General features: G+C 37.5%; 1 protein-coding gene across 1 annotated transcript in view; it reads left to right on the top strand.

Annotated features, from left to right (window-relative positions):
• LOC145401652 (uncharacterized) overlaps positions 1 to 21893 on the top strand; it is a 39169-nt gene extending 17276 nt beyond the window's left edge. Inside the window, exons 2-3 of the mRNA XM_080273843.1 lie at positions 21092 to 21259; positions 21774 to 21893. Of these exons, the coding sequence (XP_080129969.1) occupies positions 21092 to 21259; positions 21774 to 21893 (288 nt within the window). The remainder of the gene's footprint in view (positions 1 to 21091; positions 21260 to 21773) is intronic.
• Positions 21894 to 23232: the final 1339 nt, after the last annotated feature.

Raw genomic sequence — 23232 nt, 5'->3', positions numbered from 1 at the left:
GCTTAATCATCTTTTTTACATATTTGCCATAGCTTGAGTCTACTACCTTCCTTCTTGTTATTCCCTGTTGGTTATGTACCACTTTCATAACTGCAGTCCAATAACTTTGTAAAAAAAAAGTTCCTTTTATTTTTCCCTGATATGTCCTCACTCTTTGTTTTTGCTTCCTCCCTCTTCTCCTTTAGTATTCCCAATTCCTCTTTAGTTAGACATTATTTTTTAACCATAATTTTCAAAAATTCCTCTTTTTCCATAAGTTTGTTAGCATTTTATAAAGTTTCCTCCACAGTGTTCATACTTTGGAAGTTTACTTTCTGCGGTATAACTTATATTCTCATATTTCCCCAGTCTTTTGTGTTCCTCTATGTCTTTATCACAGATTTCCTCTGATACGTCCATCAGTATGTTCATTATATTTACCATCTCCTTTTTCTTTCTCGAAATTTTGTTTCTCATTTCTTGTGTGTGTGTGTGTGTGTGTGTGTGTGTGTGTGTGTGTGTGTGTGTGTGTGTGTGTGTGTGTGTGTGGTCTTACCTAACTGTCTTTACCTAATTGTATCTTTACAGGAATGAGTAAAGGTCGTACTGTCCTGTATATGAAACTCTTTTTATCATACATACTGTATCTTTAAATTTATCAATTGTTTTTGTACACACTATCAATTGCCCTATTTGGGAAACAAAAAATCCATACATCTTTGTCGCCTCTCTTTTTATGCAGTTTTTGTTGTGTCCTCTTGCTGATGCCCCCCATATGTTATATACTCATTGATGTCTATTGTCTCTTTCCCTGAGATGCATTTATATAACATAATCGTGTCTACTCTTTTCCTTCTCTCTTATAATGTTGGTTAGGTCAGTTTTTCTAGTCTTCATAGCTTAGACCCTTTAAGCTTGGTACCCATCTTGAAGAGGTCCTTTGTACTTTTTCAACCTTATCTCTGTGTTTTTTGAGATGAGGATTCCAGACCTCTTAGGCATATTTCAGGGTTGGTCTGATGAGTGATGTTACTATCTTTCTCACCATGTCTTTACATATATATGAGAATGCTATTCTCATATTAGCAAACAATGTGTGAATGTTTTGAACCTTCACATTTATGTTATCAGCCGGAGATAGTCTGTTACTGATAATCACTCCTAGGTCCTTTCCCATTTCTGATATCATAGGGTTGAACTTCGTAGCTTATTATCCCAATCTGGTCTTTTTCTACTTTTACAAAACTTACTTACATGACATTTGTTCATGCAGAATTCCATTTGCTATCTACTACTCCGTTCATGAAGCATATTTAATTCTTCTTGTAGCTCACAGCAAGAGTCTGTGTTTGTAATTCTCTTCTGTAGTTTCACATCATTAGCAAAGATATTAAGATAGGTTCCATTTCCAGTGTCTCTGTCTATATCATTTGTATCTACTAATAAAATAATTGGTGATAGCACTGAGTCCCGTGAAACACTGGTAGGCACTTCTCTCCATGATGAGTATTTACCCCTTAGTACTGTTTTCATTTCCTTTTTCTGAGAAAATCCTGCATCCAACAGAACATATTACCTTGGATTCCTCCTTGATGGTATAATTTCTACAAAAGTCTTTGGTGCAGTACTCTTTCAAATGCTTTATTAAAATCTAAATAGAAAATGTCCACCCATCTGTCTCTTTTCTGTAGTGTTCCTGCAACTCAATCATAGTGCCTTAATAGATTGGTAACACATGATTTTCCTTTTCCAAAACCGAACTGTCATTTTGTTATCATATTGTAATTTTCCAGATGGTTTACCCAAACTTTTCTTATTAGCTTTTCTTGTAGCTTGCATACAACACTGGTCAGGGATACGGGTCTGTAGTTAAGTGGATTCTGTGTATTTCCTTTCTTGAATAGGGGAACAATCTTTGCTTTCTTCTAAATATCAGGTAGTTTACCTTGACTTAAGGATTCCTTGAATATTGAAAACATTGGTCTGCTTAACTCTTCTGCACATTCATGTAGCACCCAACCTGAAATTTTGTCAGGACCATATGTTTTTCCTCTGTCTAATTTACTAAACTCCTCTTGTACCACTTTTTCAAATATTTGTATATCTGGTAATATGTGTGAGCATGCATGTTCCTTATCATCTCTCTATAAATTTCTTTCTTCTGTGAAAACTGATTGGAATTTTTTTTCTTAAGAATTCCGCAAATGCCTTTTTCTTGGATTTAGGTTATCCCCTCATCCATGATGGCCTGTATTTTAACATTGGTTTTGGTTCGGATGTACTGCAAAAAATCTTTGGATGATCACTATTTTTATTTATAATGTCTTCATCAAACTGCCATTGAGCTTCTCTCCTTATCCTTGTATAATCATTTCTTGCCTGTTTATAGTTGTTATATGCCTTCTCACTATTGTGTTGTGTATCTGTTCCACAGCAAGTCTCTTTTCTCTTTTGATTTTTCTTACATTCTGTGTGAAACCATTTCTTTAACCTTATTTCTGTTTCTCTGGGCTGAGGGATATAATTTTGGACTCCTGTTTCATAAAAATCACAGAATTTTCTATATATAACAGTTAAACCCGTGGATTGCAAGCCACAGCTCAGGCTGAGAGGGGCCGCATTTCAACCACAGTTCAGGCTATGCTAACCTTCCAGTGGCCATGCATTATACCTCACTACTCCACGCCAACGCAAACTTATGCATGGCGCTATCAAAGATGGATTTTTTTTTTTTACCAGATTATGCTCTGGATGGTTATCGTCATGTTTATAATAAAGAAAAACAAAAAAATAATTTTTTCACAACACCTCAATGCAAACTTACACATGGTGCTACAAAAAGGCTGAGAGAGAGAGAGAGAGAGAGAGAGAGAGAGAGAGAGAGAGAGAGAGATTATTCACCAGATGATGCCCTGAATGTTTACCTTCAAGTTTATATTTAACAAAAACTATTTTTATTTTTTTTATTTTTTGCACACCAAGGGGTGAGATAAGAAAAAGATAATTGCGCAATCCACGGGTTAAATCTTGGCCTCTAATCTCCTTTTCCCAATATGTTTCTATGAAGCCTTCTTTAGGTCATGGTAGTTGCCCATTTTGTAATGGTAGGCATTTTTTGTAACTTTCATTACTGTTAACTATATCACATTATGCAGTCCTGAAGTTGAAATGTAATACTACATGGTCACTTTTGCCGAATGGATAGTGATACAAAATGTTCTTGATATCATTATCTTGCCTGGTAAATATAAGATCTAGTAATGATAGAACTTCAAGTCCCCTTCTTCTGGTGTTCTCATTTACTATCTATCTATCTATATACCTAGCTGCTTCCCCCATGGAAAGGGAGGTAGCCGAGACAGGACGACACACTCCCCATTTACTCATCCATTCAAACACAGTCATTCGCATCTTAGCCCCAAAGGGGAGAAGGGACAGATCCTCACCGCACCACACCACACAAGGGTCAAATGCACAGTGCAATCATTGACATCCGCAGCAGGGCCCGACAGCAGAGCTGGTTTACCCCTGCCACATCATTATAGACCCATCCCCTTACTCGCACCTGACCTGACTAGCTTCTCCTTTACATGTTAAGAAAAACTCATGTACAAGATCTGGGAGATTTTGTTCCCAAGAGCATTCATAACTTCTTACATTTGGAGTATTCCAGTTGCTATATGTACTGACATCTCCACTTAATATAATTCTTTCAGATATCTCTTCCGTTCTATGTAGTAGGGATCTTAAACTCATAATTATTGTACTTGCTACCAGAGCTACATATTCACCTCATTCCCAAGTGTTTGTTTTGGGTGGCATGTATAAATCTGCCACAATTATTTTCCCTTTAGATGTGTCAGTCTCTAATGCAATCAGTTCTACATGTGCCATTGTATCTAGTTGTATCTGTGTGACTTGTAGATTCTTCTTGTTGATACCAGAACTCCTCCTCCATTGTTTAAATTTCGCTTTCTTCTCCATATATTGTAATCCTCAAAGCTTACGGTGTCGTTTTATATTCTTGAGGTTAATTTTGTTTCTGCGTGGCAAATAATAAGAGGTTCCAATTCTTTGATACAGTCTTTTATCTCTAATAACTTGGATAATATTTCGCCTACATTTGAGTACGACAACTTAACCATGTTTTTTATATACCCTATTTGAAATTTTAGACTACTAACTTCCAATTTCTTAGTCCCTTTTTTTTGTGTGTGTACCATTTTCTTACTTGTAATCCCACTACCTTGTAAAAAAAAAAAAAAAAAACGCTCCTCTCTTCCTCTGATCTTTCCTCATTTTCTGATATTGCTTCTTCCCTGTTTTCCATTAGTGATTCCCATTCTGCCCGAGTTGGCATTTTTTTATCGATACTTTTTTAATTCCTCGTTTTCCATGAGATTGTTAGCATTTTTTTTATTATTTATTCCACACTGTTCACAGTTTGGAAGGCTACTTTAAGTGGCTTTGACTTATTTCTCTCATTTTTCCCTTTTTCTATATCTTTATCACTGATACACTCTGATACTTCAACATATTCATTATATTTACCATCTCATTTTTGTGTCTCGAGATTCTGTTTTCCTTCTTTTTCATTTATACCAGTGATTACTAGAGAATTGTTGATATCTGCTAATTCTTTAACGGGTTTTGGGTTGTTTTGATTGATTTCTTTCACTTCCTTTCCAATGCTTTTTTCATTGGCTTTTATTTCTAAGCTTTTCCTTATTTTCACCATTTCAGCTTACATAGTTTGTACTTCATGTTTACAGTTTCTCATCATTTCATTCACCTGCGTTATCTTCTCTTCAATATTGATGCTTTGGCCTATCAGACTGCCTGCTTGCGTCTCTGTAGCATTTCTGAACTCCATAATACTCTCATGGTTGACAACTGTACTCGCCATTTCACCAGTCTTCTGTCTAAATGAAATTACTTCAACTGACAACTCATCTATTGTTGTTTTTTTTTTTTCCTTAACTAATTTTCATTTTCTTCCTTGTGAGTGTGTGTGTGTTCTTATGTAAGTGTTCTTTCTTAATTGTATCTTTGCAGGAATGAGTCAAGTTCGTACTGTCCTGTGTATTAAACCATTTTTATCAAACATACCCATAAATTTAAGAATAGTTTTGGCACACTATTTCATTCGGTAGTTCATTCCACTGATCAGTTGCCCGATTTTGGAGACTGAATTTCCTTACTTCTTTATCATCTCTTTTTATGTGTTCTTTTGCAGTGTCTTCTGCTGCTGCTTCCTCATGGGTTATTATATGCATTTATGTCTATTTTCTCCTTCCTTGGGATGCATTTATATAGCCTAAAAATGTCTCCTCTTTTCCTTCTCTCGTGAAGTGTTGGTAGATTCAGTTTCTCTAGTGTCTCTTCGTAGCTTAGAACCTTCAGCTTCGTACCCATCTTGTAGCTGTGCTTTGTACTTCTTCAATCTTATCAGTGTGTTTTTTCTAGATGAGGATTCGAGACTACTGATGCATACTCCAGGGTTGGTCTGGTGAATGATGTTATCATTCTCAGCATGTCTTCAGTTATATATGCGAATGCTATTCTCATATTAGCAAGCAATGTATACATGTTACATACCTTCTCACTGATGTAGTCAGCTGGAGATAGGCTGTTATTGATTATCACTCCTAGGCCCTTCTCCCTTTCTGATATCTGTAGGGTTGATCTTCCTAACTTATAATCCGAATCTGGTCTTCATTCAATTTTACTAACCTTTATTATATGACACTTGTCCACATTAAATTCCATTTCCTGTTTATTGCTCCATTCATGGAAGTTATTTAATTCTCCTTGCAGCTCTTTGCAAGAATCTGTGTTAGTAATCTTCCTGTGTATTTTTGTATCATCCGAAAACATATTTAGATAGCTTCCATTTCCAGTGTTACCGTCTAGTTCATTTATGTATACCAAACAAGTAATTGGTACCAGCATTTAACCCTGTGGAACTCCATTAGTCACTTCCCTCCATGATGAGAAATTTAACCTAAATACTATTCTCATTTCTCTTTTTCTGATAAAGTTCTGCACCCAACAGGACAGATTGCCTTGGATACCCCCTTGATGGTATAGTTTCCATAAAAGTCTCTGGTGCGGTACTCTGTCAAATGCTTTCTTGAAAACCAAATAGATACTGTACTGTCCACCCGTCCTTCTCTTTTCTGTAATGTTTCTGTAACCGTATCATAGTAGCTTAATAGATTAGTAACCCATGATTTTCCCTTTCTGAAACCGAACTGACTTTCTGTTATCATACGATGTTCTTCTGGATGGTTTACCCAAACTTTTCTTATCAGCTTTTCTAGTAGTTTACAACACTGATCAATGATACTGGTCGGTAGTTGGTGGATTCTGTTTATTCCCTTTCTTGAATAGGGGAACAATGTTTACTTTCTTAAAAAAATCAGGTAATTTACCTTGACCAAAGAAATCCTTGAATATTAAGTACAATGGTCTGCTTAACTCTTCTGCACATTCATGTATCACCCAACCTGAAATTTCTTCAGGATCATTTGCTTTTCCTTTGTCAGATTTACTTAACTCTTCTGCACATTCATGTAGAACTCAACCCGAAATTTCGTCAGGACCATTTGCTTTTTCCTTTGTCTAATTTACTTAACTCTTCCTGTACTTCTTTTTCTGATATTTGTACATCTGGTACTACATGTGGGCATGCATGTTCCATATCGTCTCTTTTATTTTTTTTTTTTTTTAACTGATTGGAAGTTTTTATTCAGTGCTTCACAAATATCTTTCTCTCGTGTATAGATGATCCCTCATCCGTAATGGACTGTATTTTATCTTTAACTATGGTTCTGCTTTGGATGTAGCTGTGAAATAGCTTAGGTTCATTACTACTTTTATTTATAATGTCATCCTCAAACTGTCTCTGAGCCTTGCTCCTTATCTTTGTATAATCATCTCTTCCCTGTTTATAGTTGTTATATGCTCTCTGGCTATTGTGTCTTCCGTATCTGTTCCACAACAAGTTTCATTTTTCTTTTGATTTTTTTTACATTCCTTTTAAAACAATTTCTATATTTTCATTTCTCTTTCTTTGTGATGAGGGATGTAATTTTGGATTGATATTTCATAAAGATCACAAAATTTTCTATATATAATACTTAAATCTTGTGCTCTAAGCTCCTTTTCCCAGTGCGTTTCTAAGAAGTACTTCTTCATGTCATGATAATTGCCATTTTTGTAGTTTAGACTGTTTTTGTAATTCTCAGTACTGGTAACGTCATATGCAACCCCAACGTTACAATTTAATACTGTATTGTCTCTTTTGCCAAATGGAGGGTGATACTTTACATTGTCAGTATCATTTTCTTCATTCATTCATTCATTCATTGCCAGACGCCATGTATCCCAAACGAGGTGGTCAAGGGCTTAGAGTTAATTGTTTTACAGGGAGGGGCACTAATCCTCCACCAACCCCACTTGACACGTAGGGATGCCAACAGCATCTGGTGTTCCCAGGCGGTCACCCATCCAAGTACTAACCAGACCCAAATTTCTAGCCCAGTAAATATGAGATCTCGTACTGATGGATCATCAGGTCCTCTTTTTCTTGTGTTTTCCTTTACATGCTCTATTAGGAAAAACTCCTGCACAAGATCCAGGAGCTATTTATCCTAACAGCTTTTATGGTTTTTTACAGTTAGAGTATTCCAATTTATATTTGTATTGAAATCCCCAGTTAATATAATTCTTTCAGATTTCTCTTCCTTTCTTTAATAGTATGTTCATAAACTCTGAATTGTACTTTCTGCCATGTCTTCATATCACCTCCTTCCAAGTGTTTCTTGTGGACGGCATGTAAAAATATGCCACAACAAATTTCCCTTCAGGAGTGTTAATCTCCCACGCAATCAGTTCTACTTGTGAGGATATATGTTTTATTCCTTTGACTTGTAGACTTTTGTTTGTTAAGATTATAATTTTCTCCTCCCTTTCATAAATTTCTGTCTCTTTTCCATCTATTGTATTCCTGTAAGTTTAGGGTATCGTTTGATATGTTAGGACTCCATATTATATTTACAAATCATAATAGATAGATAGATAAATAGATAGATAGAGAGACAGATAGAAGCAAGAAGTCAGATGATGAGAAGGTACTGTGTCTGCAAGAATCGAGCAATGCTAAACATGCTTACACACTCCTAACTCAAGGAATGCTTTATAGGCACACGACAGCGCCTAGTGACCATACACACACATACACACATACTCACACACAGGCTTCTAGAACTTTCCAATCACAGGGAACAAACGTGATACGTCTCCTGTTTCACCAGAATTTAGGAAAGAGAGCTCAGAAGGAAGCTAGCCATAGAACAGACAGGTCGCAGGGAGAAGGGCTTAGCAACTTGAGAGAGAGACAGAGAGAGCGAGACAGGGAGACAGGGACTCTACTCATACTCACTCGTGAGTGAGAGACTTGTTAATATTTCCAAGACAAATAAATATAGTCCCATACTATTCTTTACCTCTCCTGTCATTGCACGGCAAATGGGAAAGAAGATTATCTACTTACAAAGCTACTCAAGTATAGCAACCGCTCGTCCACAAGTCTAATATATATAACTTCTCTACAAGTAACTTCAACGTTTTTTATGACTTTTGGTAGCAGCGAACGTATACGAACCTCGTCTACGAATCAACAGTGAATTCCTACAAAATATCAAGATTGAAAACAAGAATACCTCTCACAACCAACAACTTACAACCAGCTCCTGACAGTTCTCTCCAACCAGCCCCCTCCATCTCCCCAGTCATCACGTTGATGTAGAGGTGAAGAGGTCACAGGACGCCTTGCAAGTAGTTTAACAATATATTGATACAAACAATCTTGCAACTTCTACGACGAACCAGCGAACTACAACCATCTACAATCAACTACAAGTAACAACTCTACGAGTCGTCTGTATAATCTTCTACACGCACCTACAAGTAGCGGCAGTCTTCATCCCACAACGAGTAAATCACAAGAGAAAAGGACCGAGAAAACATCGACAAAGAAAAACGGAACAAACAAACGAAGAGTGAGACACGACTCATAACTCATAACCACCAGACCTCACCCTCCTCTCTATGCTACATCCACCCAACTTCCACCGCTGATGCAGGAGTGAAGAGGTCAAGACGATGAAGCAAATACCAAGTCCATATTCACAACTCATCTTACTCACTCGTCTTCACTCAAGTTACTCATCGCTACTCATTCACTCACCACAGCTACCAGTGTGGGAAGTCGACGTCATCATGCGTGCTTGCTGAAAATACGCCACGTCGGTCAACACACCACCTGCACCACCACTCACACCATTCCCACCACGGTAAAAATTAGTGAGTTACAGAGTTACTTCATTTATACAATACACAATGATAGGCAATAAGCTTCTGCACAAACATATAAAACGTGCTGTATAGTTACAGCTTAAATACACATACTTACTTCAGTTATCTGCATAACTCAAACACTAAATAATCACCAACAATAATTATTATACACTGTATATATTCATTCATTTATTATAACATTTATTTACTACCAACGAGTGTTACCATTTATACCTACATAAAATACGTGTTTCATACATACAGCTATACATTATTATATCTACAAAGTAATAAAGAAAATATACCATCACAGTTACTCAGTGAGCGATTAAAAGAACTGTATTAAACATTTATTAATTAAAGCTACCTAGTGGAAACATATATATTAAGTTACAAGGTAAACTAGAGAGAAAAAAAAATGGCCAACACAAATGACGTTAGCAAGAGTGAATATATATATATATATATATATATATATATATATATATATATATATATATATATATATATATATATATTACAAAATAACAAAATATGGGACTATATATATATATATATATATATATATATATATATATATATATATATATATATAATAAAAAAAATAAAAAAATATGTGTCTATATAATATCATTTTCAATAATATCTGTGCAATATAAACTAAACTTTATAAAAGTATCCCAAGGAAATTAGCCAGTAATTATGCAACCATGAACAACATAGAAAAAACGTAGACAAACGAAGAAAAACAAACTATAGAAAATCAATACATACAAAAAAGAAAGAAAGAAAGAAAGAAAAAGTAAGAAAGAAAAAAGAGAGAAATAGAGTAAGATCACATAACAAACAAATGAAAATAAGTGTGTTACTACATATGCCAAAATTCCACATAAACTACAAAAAAAAAAGCAAATTGTTGTCTCCACAAGCAAGTGGCATGACACATCATCACTATCATCGACCGCAGCATGACCGGATTCATATGTCAGGACTGCAATTATTACAATTATGTAACGACAAACGATTGCATTATGTTACACTTGCTGCAATTATGTAACTACAAACGATATCTAACCATTATGTAACTCCATATTATAATTATGTAACGACAAACGATTGCATTATGTTACACATATTACAATTATGTAACTACAAACGATATGTAACAATTATGTAACGACAAACGATTGCATTATGTTACAATTGCTACGATTATGTAACTACAAACAATATGTACCATTTATGTAACAGTTGCATTAACAAGACATAACTTTTATGTAACTTTAACTACAATTATGTAACTACAAACGATATGTAACAATTATGTAACGACAAACGATTGCATTATGTTACACTTTGCCAATTAACAGTTGCATTAACAAGATGTAACTCTTATGTAACTTTAACTACAGTTATAAGGCCAAGACACTTATGTAACAGTTGCATTAACAAAATGTAACTACAATTATAAGGCCAACACAATTATGAATTACCACAATATTTTGTAACAATTCATAAAATGTTACAATTATGTATTACCACAATGTTAGTACAATATTATAAGTCATACAACTATAGCACAATTCTGTATTACCAGTATCATCATACAAGTTAGGTGAAATATTAGACATTACTAAAGTGATAACTCAATAAGTAATGTATAACATAGCAGTATTACCACTGCACAATTATATGCGTACGTCTGTTGTACATGCACGTCTTACAAAGTGTTATACAACAACCATTGCATTTATTCAAATATGTATACAACTTGTTTAAAATGTAATATTACTGGAGAATTGCTATTTACTATGAATGTTATATGTATACAATATTATAATCAATATTATATACTAATAGATTAACATATGTCAATGATGATTGCTGTCGGAAGACCTCCAGTGGCGTGTACCGAGCATATGTTAGGACTCCATATTATATTTACAAATCATAATAGATAGACAGAGAGAGAGACAGACAGAAGCAAGAAGTCAGATGATGAGAAGGCACTGTGTCTGCAAGAATCGAGCAATGCTAAACATGCTTACACACTCCTAACTCAAGGAATGCTTTATAGGCACACGACAGCGCCTAGTGACCATACACACACATACACACATACTCACACACAGGCTTCTAGAACTTTCCAATCACAGGGAACACACATGATACGTCTCCTGTTTCACCAGAATTTAGGAAAGAGAGCTCAGAAGGAAGCTAGCCATAGAACAGACAGGTCGCAGGGAGAAGGGCTTAGCAACTTGAGAGAGAGACAGAGAGAGCGAGACAGGGAGACAGGGACTCTACTCATACTCACTCGTGAGTGAGAGACTTGTTAATATTTCCAAGACAAATAAATATAGTCCAATACTATTCTTTAACTCTCCTGTCATTGCACGACAAATGGGAAAGAAGATTATCTACTTACAAAGCTACTCAAGTATAGCAACCGCTCGTCCACAAGTCTAATATATATAACTTCTCTACAAGTAACTACAAAGGTTTTTATGACATTTGGTAGCAGCGAACGTATACGAACCTCGTCTACGAATCAACAGTGAATTCCTACAAAATATCAAGATTGAAAACAAGAATACCTCTCACAACCAACAACTTACAACCAGCTCCTGACAGTTCTCTCCAACCAGCCCCCTCCATCTCCCCAGTCATCACGTTGATGTAGAGGTGAAGAGGTCACAGGACGCCTTGCAAGTAGTTTAACAATATATTGATACAAACAATCTTGCAACTTCTACGACGAACCAGCGAACTACAACCATCTACAATCAACTACAAGTAACAACTCTACGAGTCGTCTGTATAATCTTCTACACGCACCTACAAGTAGCGGCAGTCTTCATCCCACAACGAGTAAATCACAAGAGAAAAGAACCGAGAAAACATCGACAAAGAAAAACGGAACAAACAAACGAAGAGTGAGACACGACTCATAACTCATAACCACCAGACCTCACCCTCCTCTCGCTGCTACATCCACCCAACTTCCACCGCTGATGCAGGAGTGAAGAGGTCAAGACGATGAAGCAAATACCAAGTCCATATTCACAACTCATCTTACTCACTCGTCTTCACTCAAGTTACTCATCGCTACTCATTCACTCACCACAGCTACCAGTGTGGGAAGTCGACGTCATCATGCGTGCTTGCTGAAAATACGCCACGTCGGTCAACACACCACCTGCACCACCACTCACACCATTCCCACCACGGTAAAAATTAGTGAGTTACATAGTTACCTCATTTATACAATACACAGTGATAGGCAATAAGCTTCTGCACAAACATATAAAACGTGCTGTATAGTTACAGCTTAAATACACATACTTACTTCAGTTATCTGCATAACTCAAACACTAAATAATCACCAACAATAATTATTATACACTGTATATATTCATTCATTTATTATAACATTTATTTACTACCAAGAGTGTTACCATTTATACCTACATAAAATACGTGTTTCATACATACAGCTATACATTATTCTATCTACAAAGTAATAAAGAAAATATACCATCACAGTTACTCAGTGAGCGATTAAAAGAACTGTATTAAACATTTATTAATTAAAGCTACCTAGTGGAAACATATATATTAAGTTACAAGGTAAACTAGAGAGAAAAAAAAAAATGGCCAACACAAATGACGTTAGCAAGAATGAATATATATATATATATATATATATATATATATATATATATATATATATATATTATGCAAAATAACAAAATATGGGACTATATAATATCATTTTCAATAATATCTGTGCAATATAAACTAAACTTTATAAAAGTATCCCAAGGAAATTAGCCAGTAATTATGCAACCATGAACAACATAGAAAAAACGTAGACAAACGAAGAAAAACAAACTATAGAAAATCAATACATAGAAAAAAGAAAGAAAGAAAGAAAGAAAAAGTAAGAAAGAAAAAAGAGAGAAATAGAGTAAGATCACATAACAAACAATTGAAAATAAGTGTAAGTGTTGCTACATATGCCAAAATTCCACATAAACTACAAACAAAAGAGCAAATTGTTGTCTCCACAAGCAAGTGGCATGACACATCATCACTATCATCGACCGCAGCATGACCGGATTCATATGTCAGGACTGCAATTATTACAATTATGTAACGACAAACGATTGCATTATGTTACACTTGCTGCAATTATGTAACTACAAACGATATCTAACCATTATGTAACTCCATATTATAATTATGTAACGACAAACGATTGCATTATGTTACACATATTACAATTATGTAACTACAAACGATATGTAACAATTATGAAACGACAAACGATTGCATTATGTTACACTTTGCCAATTAACAGTTGCATTAACAAGATGTAATTTTTATGTAACTAACTACAATTATAAGGCCAAGACACTTATGTAACAGTTGCATTAACAAAATGTAACTACAATTATAAGGCCAACACAATTATGCATTACCACAATATTTTGTAACAATTCATAAAATGTTACAATTATGTACTACCACAATGTTAGTACAATATTATAAGTCATACAACTATAGCACAATTCTGTATTACCAGTATCATCATACAAGTTAGGTGAAATATTAGACATTACTGAAGTGATAACTCAATATGTAATGTATAACCTAGCAGTATTACCATTGCACAATTATATGCGTACGTCTGTTGTACATGCACGTCTTACAAAGTGTTATACAACAACCATTGCATTTATTCAAATATGTATTCAACTTGTTTAAAATGTAATATTACTGGAGAATTGCTATTTACTATGAATGTTATATGTATACAATATTATAATCAATATTATATACTAATAGATTAGCATATGTCAATGATGATTGCTGTTGGAAGACCTCCAGTGGCGCGTACCGAGCATATGTTAGGACTCCATATTATATTTACAATTCATAATAGATAGAGAGAGAGAGAGACAGATAGAAGCAAGAAGTCAGATGATGAGAAGGTACTGTGTCTGCAAGAATCGAGCAATGCTAAACATGCTTACACACTCCTAACTCAAGGAATGCTTTATAGGCACACGACAGCGCCTAGTGACCATACACACACATACACACATACTCACACACAGGCTTCTAGAACTTTCCAATCACAGGAAACACACGTGATACGTCTCCTGTTTCACCAGAATTTAGGAAAGAGAGCTCAGAAGGAAGCTAGCCATAGAACAGACAGGTCGCAGGGAGAAGGGCTTAGCAACTTGAGAGAGAGAGACAGAGAGAGCGAGACAGGGAGACAGGGACTCTACTCATACTCACTCGTGAGTGAGAGACTTGTTAATATTTCCAAGACAAATAAATATAGTCCCATACTATTCTTTACCTCTCCTGTCATTGCACGGCAAAGGGGAAAGAAGATTATCTACTTACAAAGCTACTCAAGTATAACAACCGCTCGTCCACAAGTCTAATATATATAACTTCTCTACAAGTAACTACAAAGTCTTTATGACAGATATCTTTGAGATTAATTTTGTTTCAGTTAGGCAAATGATATGTGGTTCTTTTTCTTTGGTATAGTCTTCTTTCTCTTATAAGTTAGACACCATTCCATCTACATTTGAGTACATCAGATTGATCATCATGTTTACATACTTGTCATAACTTGAGTCTATTATCTTCCTCCTTTTTATTCCATCTTGGTTATATACCACTTTTAGTACCTGGAAACCAATTACATTGTAAAAAAAAAAAAAAATGTACACTTCCTCTGATCTTTCCTCATTCTTTGTTTTTGTTTCCCCCCTCTTCTCTTCTAGTATTCCAAATTCCTCTTGAGTTAGTCAACTTTTTATCTATACTTTTTTTTAAATTTTGTCTTTTTCTATGATTTTGTTTTCATTTTTTAGTATTTCCTCCCCAGTGTTCACACTCTGGAAGGTTTCTTTCAGGGGCCTTGACTTGTTTCTCTCATATTTCCCTAGCCTTTTGTGTTCCTGTGTGTCTTTATTATTTATTAATTTTTTTATGCGAGGAAGAAGGAACCATAGGCCATGAGCCCGCAATAAGACTTCCCTCCAAGAGAAAAACAAAATACAAGAGAGCCAAATTCAATATCCATTCATTGTGAGATGCCTGGACATGCTGCATTTGAAAGACTGGAGATCATAGGCAGCAGGAAATACAGACAGAGGGAGACAGTTCCAGATTTGACCTGTTGCATAAATGAAGGACTGGGAGTAATGGTTAACTCTTGCATTAGAGAGTTGGACAGAAAAGGGATGAGAGTTTGCTGCTAAACGGGTGCTACACGCCCGTCATAGAGATGGAGGAATGCATGCAGACAGTTCTGAGGAGAAGTGACCATTAAAGTAGCGACAGAAAAGAGATAAAGATGCAACAGTGCGGCGAAGAGACAGAGGTTGAAGGGAGTCAGTAAGAAGAAGAGAGTTAATGAGACAAAAAGCCTTTGACTCCACCCTATTGAGGAGAACTGTATGTGGGGAGCCTCCCCACACATGAGAGTTGTACTCCACACAGGGGCGGATAAAACCCCTGTATAGAGTCAACAATTGTGCAGAGGTAAAGAAAGAAAGGAGTCAGCTTAGCACACCCAATCTCTTGGAAGCAGATTTTACAAGAGACTTAATATGATTTTTCCAAGATAAGTCCCGAGTAAATGAAACCCCAAGCATGTTCAAGGACGATGCAAGATTAAGCTGAATATTATTAAACATTTGTGGGTATACCTGTGGAAGATTTTGACGGGTTGATAGGTGTAAGAACTGAGTCTTAGATGCATTAAAAAAAACAAGATTATTTTTACCCCATTCAGAGATATGAGCCAAGTCAGATATTAGGTGTGCCATAGCCTCATCCCTTGTTTGTTGAAGTAACTGCTGAGATGGCCATTGCGGGAACCGAATGGAAAGGTGAAGGGTGGAGTCATCAGCGTATGAGTGGATTGGGTTTGATGTACAGCTTAGAATGTCTTTGATGAATAAAAGGAAGAGAGTTGGTGATAGGACAGAGCCCTGAGGAACACCACTGTTGATAGATCTAGGAGAAGAGCGATGGCCATCTATAACAGCGGCTATAGAACGACCAGAAAGGAAGCTAGTGATGAAGGCACAGACAGAAGGATAGAAACCGTAAGAGGGCAGTTTGGAAATTAAAGATTTATGCCAGACTCGATCGAAAGCCTTTGAGATGTCAAGTGCAATGGCAAAGCTTTCGCCAAAGTCCCGAAAGGAGGATGACCAGGAGTCTGAAAGGTAGGTGAGAAGATCGCCAGTGGAGCGTCCCTGACGGAACCCGTACTGACGATCAGAAAGAAGGTTGTGATAGGAAAGATGCCTTAAAAATTTTTCATTGAGAATTGACTCGAAAACTTTTGAAATACAGGACGTTAAAGCAACTGGACGATACTTGGAGGGTTGGGAGTGGTCACCCTTCTTTGGGACTGGCTGAATGAGAGCAAACTTCCAGCAAGAAGGAAAGGTACAAGTTGACAGACAAAGGCGAAAGAGTTTGCCTAGGCAGGGTGTAAGCACAGAAGCACAATTCTTGAGAACAACAGGAGGGACTCCATCAGGCCCATATGCCTTGTTAGTATTGAGGCCAGTGATGGCAGAAAATACATCAGCTGAAGAAATTTTAATGTCAGCCATGAGGAAGTCAGAGGGGGGAAGTGATAGAGAAACAGCACCGGAATCGTCTAAGGTGGAATTGGAGGAGAAAGTCTTCTTTATCAGTAGAAGAAATAGCTACAGAACCATCAGAGTAGAAAAGAGGAGGGAAGGATGATGAGATAAAGTTGTTAGAAAGGTTTTTGGCAAGGTGCCAGAAGGAGCAGGAAGAATTCGAGCTGGAGAGTTGAGAGCTTTTAGTATGGATGAAATTATTTTTAGCACAGCGAAGAACAGACTTAGCACGATTCCGAGCAGAAACGTAAAGATGATGTGATTCAGGGGTGGGTTGGCTCCGGTACCTTTTGTAGGCCCTTTCCTTGTTGCGGACAGCATTAGAACAAGCATGATTAAACCAAGACTTTCTTGCGTTAGTTAAAGGATATGAGAAAGGAATGTATGTTTCCATGCCCGAGAGAATAACCTCCATAATGCGTAAGGCACACTCAGATGGTTCCTTGCCATGGAAGCAATAATCATTCCAGGAAAAATCAAAGAAGTACTGCCTGAGGGCCTCCAATCCTCGGCGCCAAAATGCCACAGGCGACGTTTCCCTGGAGGGTCCACAGGCAGTACCGGAGTGATAGGACAGGTTAAGGTGATAAGGTTGTGATCGGAGGAGCCCAACAGAGAGAAAAGATTTAGGGGGAGGCGTGGCTCAATCGGTAGAGAGGTGGCCTGACGTTCTAACGGACCCAGGTTCAAATCCCCGCTGGAGCAGTGAACAGTTTAAGGATTTGAATTTAATTAAATCAGGCTTTACCGATCTACCAGAAGACTCGCCGACATGTCGTAAAAATACCCCCGCTAATTCCAATACACCAGTCCTGTATGAGACAGCCCTAGCATGTAATCAATATGGATGGTGGGTGTTAGCGCCGAAGTGGTGACATGTAGAGGTGTATGGTATGTAGGAGGACTGCTGGGCCATGATAGCAGGCTGTGAAGCCTATGCCCAGATTCGGACACATAAAAAAAAAAAAAAAAAAAAACTGTAAGCAGAAGGATTAGTTGTAAGGAAGAGATCAAGTATATTGGAGCTCTCTCCAAGGCGGTCTGGGATACGGGTAGGGTGCTGTACAAGCTGCTCTAGGTCATTAAGGATAGAAAAGATGTAGGCTTGTTCACCAGGTGGATCAGTGAAAGGAGAGGAGAGCCAAAGGTGGTGGTGAACATTGAAATCTCCTAGAATGGAGATTTCAGAGAAAGGAGAAATGGATAGAATGTGTACCATCGCAGAAGTAAGATAGTCAAAGAATTTTTGATAGTAGAATTAGGGGATAAGTAAACAGCACAGATGTATTTAGTCAGAGAATGACAGGAAAGCCGAAGCCAGAGTGTAGAGAATTCAGTAGAATCAAGTTCAGGAATACGAAAGCAAGATAAGTCGTTGCGTATATATACACAACAGCCACCTTTGACTTTGAAATGAGTATAGAGAAAGTAGGAGGATACAGAAAAGGGTTTGCTGTCAGTTGCCTCAGACAGCTGAGTCTCAGTTAGAAAAAGAAGGTGAGGTTTAGAGGAGGAGAGGTGGTACTCAACAGAGTGAAAGTTAGAGGAAAGGCCGTGAATGTTGCAGAAATGAAGAAGAGAGTCAGACAGTGGTTCCAGGCACCTCGAGTCGTCACCGGGAGAGGGATGGAAGGTGGGGGCATTTATGTTCCCCCCCCCCTGGGGACTCCGAGGCTGGGTGATAAGATGCCATGATTTTTTTTGAATTTTGGAAAAGGAAGTGTAGTGTGTACTGTGCATATAGTTTGGTGTAGATAGAGAAATTTGTGCTGGAGAGTATGCTGGCCTACTCTCTGTGTAACTGAGACACTGAAAAAGTTCAACAAAGGGGGATGGTCGGAACTAGTCCTGAGGGCTGATGAAATGGGAGCTCCAGCACTCCCTGTCAGCTTTCCATCTACCTCGAGAGTACTGCCCTGCTCGACTGGTGCTACAGTCTACTCCTCAGATTTCCTCTGATGCTTCCTTCAATGTCCTCATTATATTCGCCATCTCCATTATGTCTCTCGAAATTTTGTTTCCTTATTTCTTCCTCATCTGTACAAGTGATTAGATTAATTGATATCTGCTGAATCTTTGACCAATTTTGAGTTGTTCTGGATTATTTCTTTCACTTCCTTTCTAATGCTTTTCTCTTCAACTCTTGTTTCTAAATTTTTCTATACTTTCACCATTTCATCATACGAATTTTCCACATCATTTTTGTAACTGTGCATCACTTCATTCGCCTTGGTTATCTTCTCTTCCGTATCACTGTTTTGGTCTATCAGACTACTAGCTTGCCTAATTTTCTCTATCATTTCTGAACTCCTCCATAATACTCTCTTGGTTGACAACTGAACTGGCCATTTCATTAATCTTCCTTTTAAGTGAAGGCACCTCAACTGACACCTCATCCCTTGTTGTGTCTTTCTTGTTTAATTCCTTTACTGATATTTCGTTTTTCTCCTTCTGTTCGCGCAATTGCTTCTAAATTTCGTGCATTTCACTCTGATATGCCTTCTCCGATTTGTACAGCCTCTCTACTCGTTTGTTATATATTTCAATTTCAACACTTCCTGGTAGAAATCATCATCCTGTTTTCTACCTTTATCCATTTTCTTAACTCCTTCCATATTATGCATGACTAAAGATGGTAGTCATCTTGTGGAGAGAAAAAAATTCTGCTTACAAGTATGCATCACCTTGGAACTCGCCTGAGGCAGAGGAAACAGCTTGAAGCTTGATCAGTGCATTCCTGCACTAATTGGCTGTAGTCTGTTAATTGGACAACACTTTTGCTTAAATTTGCTCTACTATATTAGAACACCATTTTATATAACCTAGTACAGAGCATGACTCATATAAAGATACTAATTAAGTATGGCCAGTTGTGGCCAAGGGTGGCCGGCACTGAGTGACGAGACAGACGTATTGACTGTGACACTGCCTGTGTGTGTGTGTGTGTGTGTGTGTGTGTGTGTGTGTGTGTGTGTGTGTGTGTGTGTGTGTGTGTGTGAATACAATTACCCCAAGTGTTTGTATCCGATATAACAAAACATGGTGAAAGTTTTGAGGGTCAAACAATAGGTCAAAGGCCAAGGTCATTGGGAAAAGAAACAATTTGGCCGAGCATAGCCAGTTTTTATCCAGTTTAAAGCAAACGTGGGGGAAGGACTGAGGGTAAAGGAAAAGAGAAAGTATTATTTTTTTTATATAATTTAGTCAAAGGCTAAGGTCAAAGAGATAGATCAAAACCCAGCCCATGTGTCCTTGTGTGAACAAAATAACTAAAACATTGTTGATTTCATTTTGGCCGAACCTGGTGGATGGGTTGAGGATCAGATGAAGGGTTATCTTATTGTTTTTAGAACAATAAGTCAAAGGTGAAGGGTTCATGGCAAATTTAGCTTAAACCTAATTTTGAGGAAAGTTTCGGTGAAAGGCAAGGAACAGAGCTTCCATTACGAGAACAATTATCAATGGGTCAAGGCAACAGGGAAAGGTCAAATATCATGTCACAGGGTAAGGTCAAGTCTGTCAGTTTAGAGCTGATTTTGACCAAATTTCCTAACATGCTTAAAGGTCAATCAGTCGAAGATAAAGGTCAAAGGCAAGGTCAAATGTTCGGCCTTTAGGCTAATTGATGGACACGAGTGTTGTACTCTATATGTGATCCTTCTTATTTCTTCTTCATTTTTGCTGTATTGTCTAACATCCGTAAATAAGCATTTTGCCATTGTAATTACTGACATGATAATGCATTCTGTGATGGAGTGTGTGTTGGCTGAGAAACGAGAAAAGGAAAGGTTGCTTGATGTGAATGCTTTTTAGGGGGAGACAGGGGGGACCGTTTCTTAGTTGCGGCTGGTTAAGATTATAATGTGGTTTTGACAGCAGCTGGAAGGAAGTAAGGTAGAATGAAGTGGTATGTGAGATACCATTCAAAATTATAGGTGTGCATAGTTGGCCCAGGTGACTCTATGGTATATGAATACACATATTAAACTCTGTAAAAGCTAACAGAATCTGTGCACTGACTTACATCCTTCAGATTAATTTGCTGTTTGGTTCAGGGTGCACCTTATCTGAAGAACTTCAACGCGGTGATGTGGCGGTGTGTGGAGGCTGGCTTAATCAACAAGTGGCTGTATGACCTGTACGCCGTTAGTGTGAAGGAATACCAGGACCAGAAGCCATCACAGGAGCAGGAGGACACAGCCGTTGAGAAGGACACCAGGCTTGTAAGGTTTAGATGAGAGAGAGAGAGAGAAAGAGAGAGAGAGAGAGAGAGAGAGAGAGAGAGAGAGAGAGAGAGAGAGAGAGTTTAGGATTAATCTCATTATACGGTAGGTTGTTGTCTTCATATTTTTTTCTGGCCACTAAGATATTACTTTACTCAACTGAGAAAATTTCCTGCCTCACAAAGGATTGAGAACAACAATATTTTTCGTAAAAACATCACTTTACCTGCGCCAGTCAAGATGGCATTAGATCCACATCCTTTCATAACCTCGGCACTAATTAGCATGGTAATGATCGTGCTGTTTACAGAATGGTGACCTACGTCATACACAAAGTTCATATGTATTCGTAAATATTGCAACTTGGATGATATCTGAAAGTGAATGACTCTGCTGTTAAGCTAGTGGCTCAGAGTATTGTGTAGCTGTGAACTGATGCCTAAAACAGCCGTGTATATTTAAATTCCTTAGTATTTCCATGTCTTTACATGGTGTCCTTTCTCTTCTTGTTCAGGTTGTGTTCACCTTGAATCACCTGCAGGGAGCATTCTTCTTGTTCTTCCTCGTCCACGGGTGCGGGCTGTTGCTGTTGTTTCTGGAGCTGCTATTGACCCTGGACACCTCATTTACCTGAATTTTTTAACGTATAATGCCTTAACTAAAATGAACGTTTTATTCTATTCTCTCTCTCTCTCTCTCTCTCTCTCTCTCTCGGCAATTTTATTCATGTTTCAAGATTGATTTACTGGAGGGATTTGATGCAACCCTCATTAATGCCTCCGCTACTGGTGCACTCAAATAAGATTTGTTAATTTTTTTTGTCTGCAAGATTAGTATATATAAAGAAGGTTTCATCGTATCAAATTAGTTATGTAAAGAAGAATATTCTATAACAGGAAAATGTTGGAAATAATTTCTTTAGCTAGAATAAGAAGTAAAAATAAGAATAAATAAGTAAATAAATAAATTAATAATAGAGTAACAGAAAAGCTTTTACTGCTTCTTGTATATATTTGATTACCCCTTCATTTAGGTGAGATTTCCTAAAGCTTCCTAATAATTTTTAAGTGGTTTTACTCTAGTTTCAGTGGTAAGATAATAAAAGCAATGTTCAATTTCTGACAAACACTTCATGACCTAAATACAGCTGAATAACTGATAGGCATCATGAAACTTGTGATACCTCCGTTGAAAGATTGTTAACAGTTTTGGCTGACTTGGATCCCTTTCAGGTATGAATGGAGATGCAACATACACGCAATGTACTGTGAGGGGAGAAAGAGAGAGAAGAGGGAGGTCTTGTCTAAGAAGAGTACAATAGCTTGGCTATGACAACATCAGAATGCGAAAGCCATTCACTTCATCAGCATGAGCCCCTCATTTTCACTTTGTCTTACCATTACCGGACTATTTTATTCAGCTTAATAATGAACTGTTGAACAAGAGGGAATAAGTACGGTCTCCAGCAATGGCTTCAGCACCAAGTGGTTTTCGTAAGCTGAATCTATTGGTTTGGAGGCTAAAAGAGTAATCTACAAAGCGGAGTCCTTACACAGTGTGGTCCATATTTTGTACTCCACTAGCAATTCACTTGCCGGTATCTTACTGTATGTATACGTATTCTGGGGACGCCTTGGTCTGCTGGTGTGAATAATATAAAAATGCCCAATACTACGCACGCGAAGTATTGGGCATGCCCTCAAGAAGTTCTCTCCATTCCCCCTCCCACTTCAACTTCCCCCTCCCCCCTCCCCTCTCCCCATTCTCCGTGCATAGTATTGAGCATGCTCGCAACCAATCCCCCCAACCCCCTCCCCCCCTAATTATCAGGCCACACACCCCTGTCTATAGCTTTACAGGTTAAAGATTCTTAATTCTTTTAGGCCACACCCTCCTGTCCATAGCTACGCAGGCCACACACTCCCATCCATTTCTATGTATGCTAATGTTTAATCATGAGAGCACACACGTCC

Source organism: Coenobita brevimanus, chromosome 56 (genome assembly GCF_032717465.1).
Source record: "Coenobita brevimanus isolate Jiangsu-jjx chromosome 56, ASM3271746v2, whole genome shotgun sequence".
Taxonomy (NCBI): Eukaryota; Metazoa; Arthropoda; class Malacostraca; order Decapoda; family Coenobitidae; genus Coenobita; species Coenobita brevimanus.
The sequence above is the reverse complement of the archived record's forward strand: the minus strand, read 5'-3'. Positions and strand labels throughout refer to the sequence as shown.